Source organism: Canis aureus, chromosome 6, assembly GCF_053574225.1.
Source record: "Canis aureus isolate CA01 chromosome 6, VMU_Caureus_v.1.0, whole genome shotgun sequence".
In the NCBI taxonomy this organism is placed as follows: domain Eukaryota; kingdom Metazoa; phylum Chordata; class Mammalia; order Carnivora; family Canidae; genus Canis; species Canis aureus.
The window spans coordinates 50,376,245-50,394,691 of record NC_135616.1 but is presented as its reverse complement, the minus strand read 5'-3'; the positions used below and the strand labels follow the sequence as shown (position 1 = coordinate 50,394,691).

The following is an 18,447-nucleotide window of genomic DNA, read 5'->3' as shown; positions in this document are numbered from 1 at the left end:
AGTAGATTTTGAGTAGACTATCCTTCACAATGAAGGGGGGCCTCGCGCAATCAGTTGAAGGTCTTAAAAGAACAAAAGAATAACCACCCCTGAAAAAGAATTCTACCAGCATACTGTACCTGGACTCAAACTATACTACTTCCCTGAATCTCTAGTCTGTTGGCCTACCCTGTTGATTTTAGAATTACTAAGCTTCCATAACTGTGTGAGCCATTTCCTTAAAATTACCTATCTATCCATCCATCCATCCATCCATCCATCCAACCATCCATCCATCCATCCATCCATCCATCTAACCATCCATCCATCCTGCTGGTTCTGTTTCTCGGACCCTAATACAGATTTTGGTACAGAGAGTGGTTCTAGAAGAGCAGAATCTCAATGATAAGTTTTCTGAATTTGGTCCTGGGGTTTCTGGAATCAGCTTTCTAATCTGATTAAAGACACTAATGACTCCATTTCTAGTAATAAAAAGAACACTGTCCATGGAACGATGTGGTAATAGAGATCTGCAAAATATCTCCACTGGATACTCCTAATCAAATGCTTATAAAAGGCAAGGTTCTGGGTCATCAGGTATATAATACCTCTAAACATTCATCAAACTAGTGAATATAATGATATTGACTGATTGTTCCTAATGCTACTAGATGAAGTGGGAAAAGAGATGAGCTCAGGGCTTTGAATTCCAACTTTAAGGGTTGAATAAATGATCAGAAAACTTCTATGTCTATCCTGAAAGAGACTTTTATCTCCTTTAGTCACAGAGATGAGATTGCTGAAACCAAACCCAGAATCTCAACCTGAGAGTGGCTGAATTACAAAGCAAACTGAATCCCCAACCTCAGAGGATATCTACTACTAAAGTGAGGTCACTGGGATGCCTGGGTGGCTCAGAGGTTGAGCGTCTGCCTCCCAACTCAGGGCGTGATCCTGGAGTCCAGGGATCAAGTCCCACATCGGGCTCCCTGCATGGAGCCTGCTTCTCCCTCTGCCTGTGTCTCTGCCTCTCTCTCTCTCTCTCTCTCTCTGTGTCTCTCTCATGAATAAATAAAATCTTTAAATAAATAAAGTGAGGGCACTGATTAAGAACAGAATCCTGAAAATTGGGGACCCTGATGAAGCTGGCAACACTGAACCCGAACCCCTAAATACTGAGGAGTCTTCTCTGCCCATAGAAGTAACCACTCTACCCCTAAGGAGAAGAATAGAGCTTTCCCCAAGGAAACTGGAATGGCCTCTCCTGAGGCAGCTGCCCTGAAAGACACTGCTGGTTCTCCTCAGGACCCACCCCCACCGCTCTTCTTTGCTTCCAGATTTTTTTTTTAAGACTTTATATTTATTTATTCATGAGAGACACAGAGAGAGGCAGAGACACAGGCAGAGGGAGAAGCAGGCTCCTCACAGGGAGCCCGATGCGGAACTGGAGCCCGATGCGGAACTCAATCCCGAATCCCAGGATCACGCCCTGGGCTGAAGGCAGGTGCTAAACCACTGAGCCACCCGGGGATCCCCTGCTTCCAGATTTATAACTGGACTCAAATCACAGAAGGCCCCTACCTGTACAAAGGAGACCCACTATACTCCCAAAAGAATTACTGGATTCTTCTAATTTATACGGACAGAAATCCAGGGAATGTGTGTGAGATGGGATACTAAATATGAGGGATAACAGTAAGTGAAACAAAGTTGGATCAGGCCAAATTTATTGATATGGGCCCACTAAACAAATATTCTGCATTTCATGTTGCAACTGGGAGAGTCAAAGAGTTCTTATAGTTTGTTTCAATTCCTTGGCTACAATGTGGCCCATGGTAAATGAACTTGGAAGTGCCAGATCCATCTTGCTTCAACATAGAGGAAGGGACTCAAAGGCTTAAGGAGATTGGAATGTTTTGTTTTGTTTTATTTTTAAGATTTTATTTATTTATTTGTGAGAGACACAGAGAGAGGCAGAGACATAGGCAGAGGGAGAAGCAGGCTCCCTAAAGGGTGCCCGATGTGGGACTCCATCTCGGGACTCCAGGATCCAACCCTGGGCTGAAGGGAGGTGCTCAACCACTGAGCCACCCAGGCGTCCCAAGAGATTGGAATGTTAAGAGTGGATTTGTCATTTAAGACCTCTCACCCACTATGGGAGGGTCCAGAAGACACATCTTTCACCATGATTGTGAGAAATAAATTTGTGAGAGGAGCCCCACATCCTTGAAGAGTTCTGTGATCACTCTGCTCTGTGCGCCAGACCTTCAGCGGGACACAATGCTTCCTAAATACAATGGAAGCAACGGCATCCTAGAGCAGCAGGGGTAAAGCGGCAGCATGCAATAGCCAGAGGGGGGTACGGTTACTCTAACAGATAATAAGTTAGATGAGATGAGAGCAGGGATCAGAACAGTCTGACTCGCAGAGACCTGCATTCAGCATTAGCTGGACAATCATGGTGTTCCTAGATGAGATACAGATGAGCAGCTTACTAAATTCTTACTTGATCTTTATACGCAGAAAAGTTCTAGGTCAAGTGAATGAAAGTCTAAATTGAGTCACAGAAACAGAAAGTCACACCCCTCAATCAATTTCCAGACTTGAGGGCAGCCCAGGTGGCTGAGCGGTTTGGCGCCGCCTTCAGCCCAGGGCATGATCCTGGAGACCTAGGATCGAGTCCCATGTGGGGCTCCCTGTGTGGAGCCTGTTTCTCCCTCTGCCTGTGTCTCTGCCTCTCTCTCTCTCTGTGTCTCATGAAAAAATAAAATTTATTTAAAAAAAAAAATTTCCAGACTTGAGCCAGTTTACAGACCCAGAACACCTGAATGATAGGGAGGCCAGGTCCAAGCTAACATAAACTGAGAAAGGAATTTGAATGAGGCATGTTAAAGTAGCAAACCATTAATTAGTTAGATGTACCACAACATTTAAAGAACTAAAAATGTCTTGTGTAGCTCTTAGTATTTCTGAGAGTAGAAGAAAATGTCAGAGATAAAATACTGCACAGGCCTACAACCTCTTACTGAAAACCCTTGAGGCCAGCTGTGTTTGAGATGTAGAATTTTTCAGATTTAAAAAAATTAATACAATGCATTCACTATATGTTATCTACGAGCCTCAATAGGGTTCAGGGCAGCATTCCATAGTCAAATGCATTAGTATTTCTGTCATGAAACACATGATTGATCATACCAAATGGGATCAGGACTAATAATAGCCTCTCTTTAGTACAGGTCAACTTTTGCAGCCAAAAGAACTTGTATCAAACTTAGGGGAAAAGTTTCTGTTTTCAGAGATTTGGGCATTTTTATTTATTCATTTTTAAAGATTTTATTTATTTATTCATGAGAGACACAGAGAGAGAGACAGAGACATAGGCAGAGAGAGAAGCAGGCTCCTTGCAGGGAGCCCAACGCGGGACTCAATCCCAGGTCTCAGGATGCCTGGACAGCTCAGCGGTTGAGCATCTGCCTTTGGCTCAGGATGTGATCCCAGAGTCCCAGATCAAGTCCCACATTGGGCCTCCTGCAAGGAGCCTGCTTCTCCTCTCCCTCTGCCTATGTCTCTGCCTCTCTGTGTGTGTATCTCTCATGAATAAATAAATAAAATCTAAAAAAAAAAAAAAAAAAAAAAAAAAAATCCCAGGTCTCCAGGATCACACCCTAGGCTGAAGGCAGGTGTCAAACTGCTGAGCCACCCAGGCGTCCCAATTTGGGCATTTTAAATTGCTGATAAGAGACTGTGGACCTACACTCTGAAATGACAATGCGAAACTGCCTCTCAGCATGTTCTGTTCTGAAATCCCTATGCTAGAGTCCGATTACAATCGCTATCACCTCTGCTCATTACCAATACGTTCTCTGGGGACACCTGGGTGGCTCGTAGTTGAGTGTCTGCCTTTGACTCAGGGAGGAATCCTGGGGTCCAGGATCAAGTCCCACATGGGGCTTCTGCAGAGAGTCTGCTTCTCCCTCTGCCTGTGTCTCTGCCTCTTTCTCTATCTCTCATGAATAAATAAATAAAATCTTAAAAAAAATAATACATTCTCTAATTTCTCCAGTGTTGTAAAATTCAGTAAGCCTCACTGGGGTTCTTCTACACTTACAGTCAGGGGGGGCGGGTGGTGAGGGAGGATTAAATTCCTAATAGCTGAAAGTGGTTAAGACCAAGTCCCCAACAAGTTCAGAGACAAGGGCTGGGACTCCGACTTGTGGCAGGCAAAGCAGCAGAGCTCTGGAACCTCTGCTGATGGAGTGGAGGGCCAGGCAAAGGTGCCAGTGGGGAGCCTCTCTGCAAACCCCTAGGGCCTGATTGGACATCCTGAGGGGTCTAGCCTGACACAAGTCTCAACTGTGGAAGGATTTACACAGCCTCCAGGGAAGAACTCAACCCAATCCAAAAGGTCAGGCTCACTGGCTTGGTCCATAGTGCCTTCTGCTATGGGGCAAGGGACCTTTCTGAGCCGAGCGTGGTATCGGAGGCTTGGTTAAATGGACTTGCTCTGTGTGGTAGCCAGAAGGATCAGTATAAGAGAGAAACCTACAAAAAACATATCATTAAAAATCCCTGAGTAATGGGGCGTCTGGGTGGCTTAGTGGCTGAGTGTCAGCCGTGGGCTCAGATCGTGATCCAGGGGTCCTGGGATCGAATCCCACATCAGGCTCCCTGCAGGCATCCTGCTTCTCCCTCTGCCTGTGTCTCTGCCTCTCTCTCTCTCTCTCTCTCTCTGTCTCTCATAAATAAATAAATAAATAAAATCTTTAAAAAACAAAACAAAAAACCACCCTGAGTATCAGAGCATTGGGTGGCACAGATTCTGCATTGTCAGTAAGGATGGCTTCAACATGGCAGCTCTGTTCCTCCACAGCAGAGTCAGCAGGAAGCAAGCCATCAAGATTCTTATACAAACATTACCACAAAGAGCAGGAAACTGGATACCTTGGCACAGAGGAAAGACTCTATGTAAACATTTCAGATATGCCAAAAACCTCCTAAGAAATGGTTAGAGACTTTGAAGGAGAAATTCTATAATATAGCAGAGAGGTTGCAAATAAATGCTTTGAGTCCCATCCCTACCATGGATTAGCTTTATGTGACTTGTGCACAAGTTACACAAGCTACTGGATTCTTAGTTTGCTCATCTGCGAAATTCATAAAAATAGTAATAATCACACAGAATTGTAGATAAGATAATGCATTTAAGTTGCTTAGCAGAGGGGGATCCCCGGATGGGTCAGTGGTTTGGCACCTGCCTTTGGCCCAGGGCATGATCCTAGAGTCCCAGGATTGAGTTCCACATTGGGCTCCCTGCATGGAGCCTGCTTCTCCCTCTGCCTGTGTCTCTGCCCCTCCCTGCCTCAGATGAATAAATAAATGAAATCTTAAAAAATAATAATAATAAATTGCTTAGCACAGACCTGGCACATAGTAAGCACTCAGTGAATGAGGGAAGAGCAAAAGAAATAGCATGAAGCTAGTTTTATATCTAAATTCTAAGGGCTAAGAAAGAACTATACCTGGCAGAAAAGACACACACACACACAGGATCTGTATCTATATCTATATAGACAGATATAGTATCAATTAATTCAAAATTTCTCCTAAACTACTCATTCCTTTTCTCTCTGCCCTTCTTAGCCATTTAGAAGGTCTTGGGACGCCTGGGTGGCTCAGTGGTTGAGCATCTGCCTTTGGCCCAGGGTGTGATCCTGGAGTCCCAGGATTGAGTTCCACATCGGGCTCTCTGCATGGAGCCTGCTTCTTCCTCTGCCTGTGTCTCTGCCTCTCTCTCTCAGTCTGTGTCTCTCATGAATAAATAAATAAAATCTTAAAAAAAAAAAGGTCTCAAATATTTGCATTTTATTTTATTTATTTTTAAAGATTTTTTTTTTATTTATTCATGAGAAACACAGAGAAAGAGGCACAGAGGCAGAGGGAGAAGTAGGCTCCATGCAGGGAGCCTGATGTGCCCTGGGCCGAAGGGGCGCTAAACCGCTGAGCCACCCGGGATGCCCCAAATACTTGCATTTTAACACATTTTTCTCTTAGGAAATGGAATCCTTTACCAGTGTTTCTGAGCAACACTCTTTGAAGAAGGGCATATAGCAAATATGACCTGGACGCGACTGAAGAGCAACTAACTATAAGATACCTTCTGGTACAGGGTCATCTAAGGTTCTCACTGAAGCTCAGTCTACAACATAGTACCTTCACTTTTTTAGGAAAAACACAAGATTACATTAAAGTGACATAACTCCACACTGTGATCCTTAATGTTTGAAGAGAAAAAGAATACATTTTTTAACTTTGATAAAAGCATTTTAAAAAATATTTTTAAATTGCACTTAATAAAGTCTCAGATTCCCAAGTAGAGTATCAGGGCCGTAGCATAAACCATGTTCATTGCAAATCAAAGTTTGTTCAGTTGGTTATAGCATGACACGAACAAAGCTCAAGTCATGGATTTCAATCTGTGCAGCAATTATCTACAATTATAACTGAGGCGGGATCCCTGGGTGGCGCAGCGGTTTGGCGCCTGCCTTTGGCCCAGGGCGCGATCCTGGAGACCCGGGATGGAATCCCACGTCGGGCTCCCGGTGCATGGAGCCTGCTTCTCCCTCTGCCTATCTCTCTCTCTCTCTGTGTGTGTGTGAGTATCATAAATAAATAAAAAATTAAAAAAAAAAAACTTAAAAAAAATGATAACTGAGGCTCGACAAAGACATAGTACATTTCTAAATCCATTTAGCTAAACTTAGTTGCAAGACAACTACAGTTGAGTCTTGAACAATACCAGTTTGAACTGCACAGGTTCACTTATACATTTGTTTTTGTTTTTTTTTAATTTTTTTTTAAGATTTATTTATTTACTTATGAGAGAGAGAGAGAGAGGCAGAGACACAGGCAGAGGGAGAAGCAGGCTCCATGCCGGGAACCCGATGTGGGATTCGATCCCGGGACTCCAGGATTGCGCCCTGGGCCAAAGGCAGGCACCAAACCGCTGAGCCACCCAGGGATCCCCCCCATTTGTTTTTTAATACAGTACTGTATATTTATTTTCTCATCCTTATGATTTTCTTAACATTTTCTTTTCTTTAGCTTGCTTTATTGTAAGAATACTATATATAATACATATGACATACAAAATATGTTAATCAACTATTTATGTTATTGGTGAGGCTTCCAGTCCACAGTAGGCTATTAGTGGTTTTTGGGAGTCAAAAGTTACTCTTGGGGCGCCCTGGGTGGCTCAATGGTTGAGCATCTGCCTTTGGCTCAGGTCGTGATCCCAGGGTCCTGGTTTCGAGTCCCACATCAGGCTCCCCACAGAGAGTCTGCTTCTCCTTTTCCTTCTGTCTCTCATGAATGAATAAATAAAATCCTTAAAGAAAAAAAAAAGTTACTCTTGAATTTGATTGTGTAGGGGTCAGTACCTCTAACCCCAGTGTCGTTTAAGGACCAACTATATTCCAACTATATGCCCAGAGAGTCAGAGGTATTGCAAAGTTCACAATTTCTAAAGAGAGTCTGAGTTTGAAAGATAAGTTAACTGAAGGAGAATTTATTAATGAAATCATCCTTTCTTTCTTGGTAAAAGATTTAATGGGAACAATGGAAAATTTTAAGTGAATAAAAATTACAGCAAGCCACATGCATTCAAAAAGATATTGAATAAAGTGGTTTAAGGGCAAAGAAATGAGGTTCCCATGAGACAATTAAATTTCTCAATTTAGGCACTATGAATGGTCACAAAGCCATCTGACCTCTGCCTTGTTATGGCAGTCAAAATCCCAAGGACTATGGTCTGGACTCTAGGGCATTGCTAATGTCAAGCACTTGGCAAAATGAGTAGAAAAGGAAGAAAGGAAAATCACTCAAGATACATGAAAGCTTCATATCTTACTGGTCTTAGGAACCAAGACTCAAAGCTATATGATACTTAAGACCTCAGGAGAGATGTCTAGTTTTTCTAATAATTAAATTCCCTTTGATGGGGCCTAAGGATCAAACTAATCTATAATAAATTCTGTCAGAGCAAACCTTTTACTCTCTCATTTCAAATGATGCCAGAGATCCTAGAGAACAAGATTAAAATCTTTGCAAAGTTTAGGTACACTTAAGAGGCATGTCTTACACAGAGAATTCAAATTCTCAGATAAAAGATAGAACTTAAATAAAAACACCCTTGGGGCCCTGTAGAAGATCTAATCATCCAGGAAAAATGTGACCATGGAATCACATAAATCAGCCTCAGTGGGAATAGAAAAGAATGTGAGAAATATTCAACAGGTAGGCCAGCATTTTCTAGATGGAGGGCATGCAGCAATGTTTTTTAAAAACCATGTATAACAAGTCTTTCCCAATTAAAGCATATTTTAAAAACTCAGTAGGAAAGATCAGCCATTAATGAAATCCTACAACATATCTCTTGTAAGTTTAAAAATTATCTATTTTGTAATACAAGTGTTCTAGTTTAATTCTGCAAATTTTCACAAGAGGTGAATCATATTTTCTTTAACAGGTGAATCATATTTTCTTAAAAGTGGTGACTGTTAGGAATTTAATCTGTCCTTTATTTTTTTCAGTATATTCATCCTGTATAGGATCCAGTCTCCCTGCTATATCCCCAGTAACTAAAACAGCACCAAGCACCCAGTAGGTTTTCATTTAGTGCCTTTACTTTGTAAATACATAAATTTTCATTTCATGTACTTTTCACATATATCTCTTTTTCACTTAAGATTTGTTTTTACTTCCTTTGGAGTATCTGAGCCTAATGACTACCCTAGAGTTAGGGCAAAAACAAGTGATAGAGTATCTTTTTTTAAGGACTAAGTTTTGGTTTTTTTCTTTTTTAAGATTCTGTATGTTTATCTGAGAGAGAGAACAAGTGGAGAGAGGGACGAAGAGAAAGGACGCAGCAGACTCCCCACTGAGCAGGGAGCCGAAAGTGGGACTAGAGCCCAAGACCCCAGGATCATGACCTGAGCTGAAGGCAGATGCTTAACCCAATGAGCCACCCAGGTGCCCCTGGAGTAAGTTTAATTTTATTATCCCACCTAGTGTGCTCGCTTTGGCAGCACATATACTATATTATCCCACCTAGTGAGTAAGTTAAAGGCTGAGGGAACTAGTACTGAAATTTGTGGCCTTTTGGGCACCTGGTGTCTCAGCTGGTTAAGCATCTGCCTTCGGCTCATGTCATGATCCCAGAGTCCCTGATTCCAGCTCCGTGTAGCGTTTCCTGCTCAGCAGAGAGCCTGCTTCTCCCTCTCCTGCCGCTCCCTCAGCTCGTGAGCTCTCTCTCTCTCCCTCACTCTGGCTTTCTCTCTCTCTCTCTCTCAAATAAATAAATAAAATTAAAAAAAAAAAGAAAAAGAAAAGAAGGGACGCCTGGGGGATCCCTGGGTGGCGCAGCGGTTTGGCGCCTGCCTTTGGCCCAGGGCGCGATCCTGGAGATCCGGGATCGAATCCCACATCAGGCTCCCGGTGCATGGAGCCTGCTTCTCTCTCTGCCTCTCTCTCTCTCTCTCACTCTCTCTCTGTGACTATCATAAATGAATAAAAAATTAAAAAAAAAAAAGAAGGGACGCCTGGGTGGCTCAGCGGTTAAGTGTCTGCCTTCGGCTCAGGGTGTGATCCTGGAGTCCTGGGATCAAGTTCCACATCGGGCTCCCTGCATGGAGCCTGCTTCTCCCTCTGCCTATGTCTCTGCCTCTCTCTGTGTGTCTTTCATGAATAAATATATAAAATCTTTTAAAAGAAAAAGAAAAGAAATATGTGGCCTTTGACTGCAGAGGTAGTGTCTCAAGTCTGAATTTTGTCAACAAGCATCAAAAGTCCTATTGATAAAATACTTAAAGGCTACAACAACCATGATTAATTTAAAAATACAATAACTAGTAATTCTAAAACTATGGTGTTTAAAGTAGTTGAAGAATGTTAACTCATTTCATTCGTTTCCAAAGAAATATGAACTGGTACTTAAAAGAGTGAAAATAACCAGATAATACATGAAATCACACCTGGAACAAATATTCCTTTTTTCAAGAAACATTTATTGAGTACCTACCATATGCCAGGCTAAATCCTAACTGCATATTACAAACTGCTAACAAACTGATATCAAGACATACCTATACCTCACTGCCCTTTAACAAACATTGGCATCTGTAGTATTCACTGTGCTAAGCACTAGGAATATTTCTACAAACAAGACAAACACTATCTCTATCCTAGATTCTGAGAGAAGAAAAAAGAAAAGCCAAGTGGTTAGAAATTTCAACAGGGAAATAAAGGACCAGGAATGATAACAGGGAGTTCCTCTGGAGAGGGTGGATGGAGAAAGGCCTCTCTGAAAAAAGTAACATTTATGATCTTACTGAATGAAAAGGAGACAACTCTGGGCAGTTCTGGGGAAAGAACAGGAAAAGGCAGCAGCAGCAAGTGCAAAGGACTTGAGGTGAGAATGAATGTCAAAAAGCAAAAGATGGCATGTGGCTTGAAAATAGTGGGCAGGGGGGCAAGTGGCATAAAGCTGAAGTCAGAGAGACAGGAAGTAGACCACACAGCATTGCAGGCCATGGAAGAAGCCAGTATGCCATTCAGAGTGTAAGGGGAAGCCATTAGGGCTTTTAAACAAGAAAGCAAGATGATCTGATTGCAGTTTTATAAAAATCATTCTTGCAGTTGGGTGAAGAATGAATTAAAAAGAGCCAGAATATTTCAGCTCAGGTCATGATTTCAGGGTCCTGGAATGGCCAGAGTCTGGCTCCCGATCAGTGGGGAGCCTGGTTCGCCCTCTGCCCCTCCCCCTTCCACTACTCACGTGAGCCCTCTCTCAAATAAATAAAATCTTTTTTTTAAAGTTTTTAAGGAACACCTGGGTGGCTCAGCGGTTTAGCGCCGCCTTCAGCCCAAGGCATGAATGAGGCTACAACAGGATTGAGACGATCAGGATTGAGTCCCACTTCGGGCTCCCTGCATGGAGCCTGCTTCTCTCTTTGCCTGTGTCTCTGCCTCTCCTTCTCTCTCTTTGTGTGTCTCTCATGAATAAATAAAATCTTTAAAAAATAAAAAATAAAAAGTTTTTGAAAAGAGGCAGGATAGAGGAACGGGAAGACCAGCTGGGTGAATCTGACTAAAATGCTAAGAATGGACCGCTAAGAGAAAACTAGTGGGCAAATTCCAAATGCATTTTACAGAGGGCAGAACATGTTGGATGTGGGGCTAGATGAAAGACAGGGAGGAATCAAGGGTGGATCCTAGGCTTCTGCGTTGAGCAACAAGATGCATGTTGGTGCCATTTACTAAAATGGGCGGCGCAGGGGATCCCTGGGTGGCTCAGCGGTTTAGGGCCTGCCTTCCGCCCAGGGCCTGATCCTGGAGACCTGGGATCAAGTCCCGCATCAGGTTCCCAGTATGGAGCCTACTTCTCCCTCTCCCTGTGTCTCTGCCTCTCTCTCTGTGTCTCTCATGAAGAAATAAATAAAATCTTAAAAAAATAAAATGGTCAGCGCAAATTACTGAAATTTATTCTTCATATATTGTGTGTTCATTTCTATTTATGGGGGACCACAGACCTGACAATTGCCAAATCCAACTAATCCTCATCATATTTAATGTCTTCTTATACTCTTCACCACTCCCTCTTGCTTAAAACTTCATTATCTCTTGGTTTCAAAGACAGCATTCTTCCAGTTCTTCCTTTACTCATCAGACCTCCTTCTCAGGTTCCGTATACCCCAGGGCTCTGTCCTTGGCCCTCCTATTTCCTTCAATACACTCTCTACAGGTCTCTGTTGGTGACCTCATCCAAGCAATGGTAGCTTTAACTACTATCTACATGATGCATTCCAAATCTGCAGTTCCAACTAGAACTTTCTCATCTCCAGAACCATCTATCCTACTGTCTTCTGCCCACCTCTGTTAGGATGTCTCAGCAGTATCTGAAATTCAACATACCCAAAAGTAACTTCATCGTCATCATCATCTTCCTCATACACTATTCCCTCAATCCCACGTTCACCTGTGAAAAGCCCCACTTGCCAAAAATAGGCCATTTCCCAAGTCCCAAACATTAGGATTATCTTTCATTCCTCTTTCAAGGCCACAGCAAATCCGTTTCCAAGCCCTATCAAATGTACTTTCTAACTAGCTCACGGGCATGTCCTCTCTTCATACCCCACTGCTTTAACTCAGCCCCTCATCCTCCACCTCTGGATTATGACAATAGCCCTCTCCGGTTTCTTCAGTCTCCCACCCCTCCAATCCATTCTTCACATCTCCAGAAAGAAATCCTTCACCAGCTTCCCCAAGTCCTCAGGATAAAAAACCAGCCTTACAAGGTCCTTTGTGAGTTAATGCCTTTGGCTGGCTCCCCCACCTCCACTGCCCCCATCTCCCTCCCACCGCACACACCTATCTCCCACCACACTGACCTACCTATGTAAGAACAGGTCTATTCAGGACTCTGCTCCTACTGTTTCCTTGCCCAGTGCCTACTCAGCTTAAGCATCCCTTCCTCCAGGCCCTCAACTCCAGTCTGAGATGATGGCCCTTCTTCAAGCTCTCACAGCACACCACCATCAAATGACTTTTTATATGACTTAGTGCAGGGTGCTTCTCCCGCTGAACCGTGAGTTACAGGAGAGCAGGGACCATCCTTCCCAAGTATGTTTGGTGCATTGTAATACTTACAAGGTGCTTAATCAATGTTTGCTGAATAACTGTATCTGGATCAAATTCAGGAAGGTCTTCTATCAAAGTGGACTGCTATAGACACTATCCACAACCAGGAAAAGACAATTTGGCAAGAGGAAGCATTTGATAGTTTCCCAAAATTAAGCAGTAGCATTAGTGGCTGATTTTCATCTGTCAACATTCATTTTTCCTTACTGAAGAGCCGGGCCCATCCAAGGTGTTTGTAGTTATTATTCTGATGGTCTTTTCATATTAATATCCATTAATATTCAGTATGTCAGTTCTGCTGCTTCTAGGACCTAGAGTCAGTACCAATGTCTGAACTTTCCTAATTATTCTGTCTGACACACACAAGATTTCTCGTAAACCTTATGTTTAGGCTATTTCCTACTGGTTAACTTAAAACACAAATACTGGCACCATCACCAACAAGAAACTTTTAACCTTTTTTCCCTCAGAACAGACATTTATACAGAATAGACTCTGACTTATGTAAACACCGTATATCTTCATCTGTCAACCTCTAGAAGGTGAGAGCTTTTACCTTTACACCTCACCACCTCTGGAATCACCGGTTAAATAATAGTTTTCCTGGTCCCAAAGACTACACTAAGGACTTTTCTATGAGAGAAATTACTGAGTAAACTTGTATTCAGCCACTGTGATGCAACTGACATTTTGGGAAACAAAAGAAAGGAAAAAGTCTACGTGGTTTCTTAGGAGTTGGCCTTCTTTATAGCCATTACTTAACCGCACTCTGAAACAGCAACAAGTCCTCGGCTTTGAACAGCACAATGTCCTATGGCCAACACCACTTCAGATGTCCATAAAACAACTCATCCAATGCAATAAATCGAGCCTGAGGTTTACCTTAAGTTGACCCATGAAATTTGGCAAGAAAGAAAGGTCATTTAGAAAAAAAAAAAAAAAAGGAAAAATGAGCTTTTTAATGTCTGGTGTCTTGTCAAACCGTGGTGACTCTGTCTGGAATCATTAGGGATTTGACCAAATTCTTTTTAAGCCCGGTCATTTCAGTGCTATTCCCAGTGCAACCCAGAAGTAATGCAGATGTACTGTCGGTATGGGTGCTCGGCGGCTAGAGGCGAGACCCAGGAGATTGCAGGACTCCTCGATCCCGGAGGCTTACAAAATGCACTGGAGAGCATTCGAAATGGAGTTTACAGGCTCAAAGAGGACGTGCGTTTAGAACGAGGACACAAGCCAACAAAGGCCCTGCGAAAGCAAACCCTGCGACCTTCCTTCCTCCGCCGCCTTCCTGAGGTGGGAAAGGTCGGGAACCCCGGGTTCCCGAACCGGAATCCAGCGGGCCGGGGCACCCCCGGGGCACAGGCGGGGAAGGCAGGCGACCCCGCGCAGGCTCCAGGCAGCCACCCGGCAGCGCCCCCAGGAGGGAGCAAGGTGGGGAGCTCGCCCCTCCTCCCGCACACGCAGGGACCGGGAAGAAGGAAAACCAGGCGCTCCCCAACCGCGCGCGCCCTCCAGGCCCCGGAGCGCGCAGGCCGCGCCCCCTCCCCGCCTCGGCGGCCGCCGCGAGGAGGAGGAGGAGGGGGAGGGCGCCGGCCCCGGGAGGCCCCGCCGCCCCGCCGCCCCGGCCGCGGCGTCCGCATCACTCACACAGCCCGAGCACCGCCGCCAGCACCAGCCACGGCCAGCGCCTGCGGGCTGCGGCTGCAAGCACGGCCGCGGCTCCCGCGAGTGCTGCCATCGTCCTCCCAACGCCGCCGCCGCCGCCGCCGCCGCCGCCGCGCCTCTGGGCCGCCGGCCCCACTGCACCCCGCTCGGCTCGCGGGAGGAACCTCGGCCTCGCTGCTGCAGCCGCCCGCGCCCGCGCCCGCGCCCGCGCCCGCTGGCACCTCCACGCCGCGCTCCCCGCCGCTGGCCCCCGCGGCAGTCCCCGCCCCGCGCCCGCCCCCGCGGCCCGCTCATTGGCCCGCCCCGCGGCCTCGGGAGGACGCCATTGGAGGACGCCGCCTGTCCATCACCCCGTCCGGAGGGCCCGGCCCCCCGGTCCCACCCAGGCTCCTTCTCCGGGCGCTGGAGGCCGGGGTCTCCCGAGGGCTGGGCTCCTGCCGCCGGGCGCTCTGCCCGCCTGGGGGTCCGCCTGTCCCGCCGACCGGCCGCCGTCTCCTCTGCCTCGGAGGTCCAGTCCCGCAGATCCCTCCATAGTCCCTCCTCTTTGCCGGCTCCGTTCTCGCCTCGGTGTCAGCCCTTCTAGGTTTCTCGGAGCCTCACCTAAAGAAAAAGCAGCGCTCCCTTTACAAAGGGGAAAAAAAAAAAAAATGAGAATGACGATGGGATGATTCAGTCGTCCACATGGAACACATCTCCCGCCTTGCCGCTTGCAAGGCTTGTCCTTCGCCTGGACTAGGTAATTTATGTGCTGCAATTTGAGAAATCAGCCAGCTTGAAATGAAGTCTCCATCTTGCCCCAATCTCCTTTTAGGAGTGAGTCCTTTTTTCGGCTTAAGAAAGGCTGGACTGGGGCCTCTTACCTACTACCTGGAACACAAATGAATGTGCTTTTTAGTTTGTTTTGCTTTTGCGGACAAAATGTCCCTTGATGTGTCGATTAAAATTGGAATGGGAAATTCCTGGTCCTGAAGTGCCTTGGCTGACTCTGCTCAGCTTGGCTACCTGGGCCCAGAGTGTGTCCCCTGCTCACTGGTTGCCCGGTGAATGCTGAAGAGGGTTTGGAAGTGTCCTTATGAGAACACCCTGCAAAAGGCACACCAGGGGGAGGGACAGGATGAGAGCGAGCGAAGAAAAGGAAAAATCCAGGTGGGAGGCCGGTAGAGTCAAGGAAGGAACAAAATGTAGACCATTTGGACAAGAGTAGGGGAAGAGTCTGGAGAACACCCAAATGTAACCCTCTCATTTCAGGGTTCTGTCTGAAGTCAATTTTAGACAAATTGATATTTTTGCTGTTTTAGCCTACTAGCCTCGTAAGCAAACTCTTAATCATTAGGAGTAGGGAGAGAAAATGAAAAAAGCATGACAACCATTGTGCCCTATTTTTCTCAGCAAGATCCTTAAGAAATGTGCCTGGAATGTATCATAGGTTGGATAGAATACAAAGTGTTAAGTGACTACTATGTGTTATAGATGTAGAACACCTAGACTTTTCTCTAAAGAAGCACATAATCTACCGCTGTAGACAAACAGGTGCTAAATTTTTTAAAATCCTTGAAGAGAAGGGCAAATAAAGGTAAAACCCAAGACCAACAAGGACATTAGCTCTCAAAGTCCCATGTAATGCTACAAGTTTCTCTGACTGATATACCTCCAATACACATACCTTCCTCTTCTGAGAGCCCCTGGCCCAATTGGTGTGTGGGAAAGATGCACAAAGGATGTAGAATTTGAGGTGGTCTTTCTTTTTTTAAAAAAGATTTCCAAAAAATTTCAGTAAGAGAGCAACAGGACTGAGTATCAATTGGGTGGGAAGTCTGATCAAGAGAAAAGAATTCAGAAAGACAGATGTGACCTCCAATTCTAGCCTGAGTGGAAAATGATGCTACCAGACAACCAGAACTAAAAGCCAAGGAAGAGAAGCTGGTCTGCGAGGACAGCTGACAAGCTGGACCATGAACAGAGCTTAAAATGCTGACAGCACCCCACGGACAACCAGAAGGCAGCTGGCTGCTGGGGTCTGCAGCCCCAGGAAACCTCAGAAGGACTACCTGGAACCTGCAAGGTGTTCCACCAGAAACATTGGACCATCAGTCTCATGTCAGTAGAATGTCCTTCCCTTCAAGTATTTGATGTAAAGGAAGCATCATTTTCTTGGAAGAGTCAGAAGGCTTGGTCAGTCTGGCATTGGTTGCTATTGGGCCTCCCTAGGGACTCCTGGATGACACCCAGATATGGCTATTCCCAGACTGAGCACCTCTTGGTTCCCTAGCTTCAGGCCCCAGCCAGCTTCTCCCCTTGCATCTCCCTGGGGATCTTCGGATCTTCTCCAGTCCCCCATACCTGCATGGACCCCCTGCAGGTAGGAAAACCAGTCCAGAGAAAACAAGCAAGAATACCTGAGTGTGAGGTATTTTGCAAGGGGCTGGACTTTCCATGTCCCCTGTAACAGCTGAGATATTTTCACAACTTCCACAACTGCCAGAATATGGACAGAATGAATTTCCCATCTACTCCCTACTGGGGGCTTTTCATTGGGTCCTCATTGCCCTTACATGAAGTTGGAGCAGCTTGAGTGGGACACATATCCCTGCAAGCTGCTTCTGTGAGCCCCTGCCTTATGCCCTTCACCCCACACTCCAGCCGCACAACCAAACCTGCCTTCAGTTTTAAGATTCTAATGCTGGGGCCCCTTGCGCCTATAGGGCTCTGTTCCCACTGCTTCCCCACGCTTTAGGCCTCCCTCTGCCCCTTGAAGGTCAACATTTATCTTCTCATCTTTCAGAATGTAACTGGAGGGTTGAATTCCCCTAGAAAGTTCCCCTGCAGTCTCTAATATCTCCCCACACTGCCATGTAGGCTTGACCACTCTCACCTGGTACACCTCTGTACTCATTTAGATTCCTAACAAATCATCTTTAGGCTTTAAATTGGGATTCATCTCTCAAGGTCTTTGCAACACAGTTGAGAATAATGTATGAGGTGATAAGTTCTTGAAAAATGTTACTATTATATCAGCATTTGGTTGCTATTATCCATTCACTTGTCTGTCTCCCATGTAAAATGGGAGGGACTCCCTCCTCCTGAGGGACTCGAGAGGGACTTGCCATACAGTTTTCTGTTTTCCCAAGGCCTAAGATCGAGCCCGGCACTTAGGAACGCTCATCTGTTATTCTCACCCTTGCCCTCTCCTCTCAGATACACTGTCCTTATCACTGTCTCTGGAATGCTTCAGGTACACACATGTCTCTGGGGGCTTGCGCTGGCTCTCCCCTCTACCCATTTGGTTCTTCCAGATATGGCTTCTACATGATTCACACCTTCCTCCCCTTGCAGCTCTTGCTCCTGTGTTATCTTCGTGAAGAGGCCTATCCTCCCCACCCTGTTCAAATTGCAAACCCTCCCTATACAAATCACTTCATTATTTGTCTGTCTCCTCTCACTAAAATGTATGCTCCACCAGGGCAGGGACTGTTTCTGTTTTGTTCACAAGTATATTCAGCATGCACAAAGCAGATGCTCAATACATTTTTATTTTGGATGAAAAGATGAATTCATATTTATTAAATTAATCTAGAGAAGTTGCAAATTTAAAAACATCATGCAAGTTTGTAGTTCCTGATCCTGCTGCAGAGAGTAAATGGGAAAACAAACAAGCGAAAAACAAAAAAAACACAAATCCTTTGGATTCCAATCATTATTATTAGCCCGAGATCCTCACTCAGCAAAACTCCCTCTTCACAAACCTTTTCTTCCTCCTGGAAACTCCCCTTTTCCGGCTCATGCTGTCCAGATAATACAATCGGAATCAACTGGAGACTTCCAATGAGGTCAGAAGGGTCCTTTTAATGGACAGCTGCCTCTGAAAAGCAGCGGCTTCCCGAGAATTTTCCTCACAGCATCAATAATAAGAAAAAATTATGTGTCAGGGCCTCCTGATAGCAGTTTTCATCAACACAGGCCCATTGCCTCACAGACTTCCTTTCTCATGCAGTGCACAATAAATGCAGTAGCAAGGAGGGGTTTGCCTTGGGAACATCTCAGGGCTTAATGTCTTCTCTTAATAGAGATGAAGGGCACTCAGGAGCATAAGTGCTGGCAAATCTATAAGGG

The 18,447-nt window shown here is 45.2% G+C and overlaps 1 protein-coding gene across 1 annotated transcript in view; it reads right to left on the bottom strand.

Moving 5' to 3' along the window:
* MPZL1 (myelin protein zero like 1) overlaps positions 1-14,869 on the bottom strand; it is a 71,365-nt gene extending 56,496 nt beyond the window's left edge. Inside the window, exons 1-2 of the mRNA XM_077902568.1 lie at positions 14,720-14,869; positions 14,320-14,647 (exon numbers count right to left, since the gene is read on the bottom strand). Coding sequence (XP_077758694.1) covers positions 14,320-14,647; positions 14,720-14,869 — 478 coding nt within the window. The remainder of the gene's footprint in view (positions 1-14,319; positions 14,648-14,719) is intronic.
* Between the last annotated feature and the right edge of the window lie 3,578 nt (positions 14,870-18,447).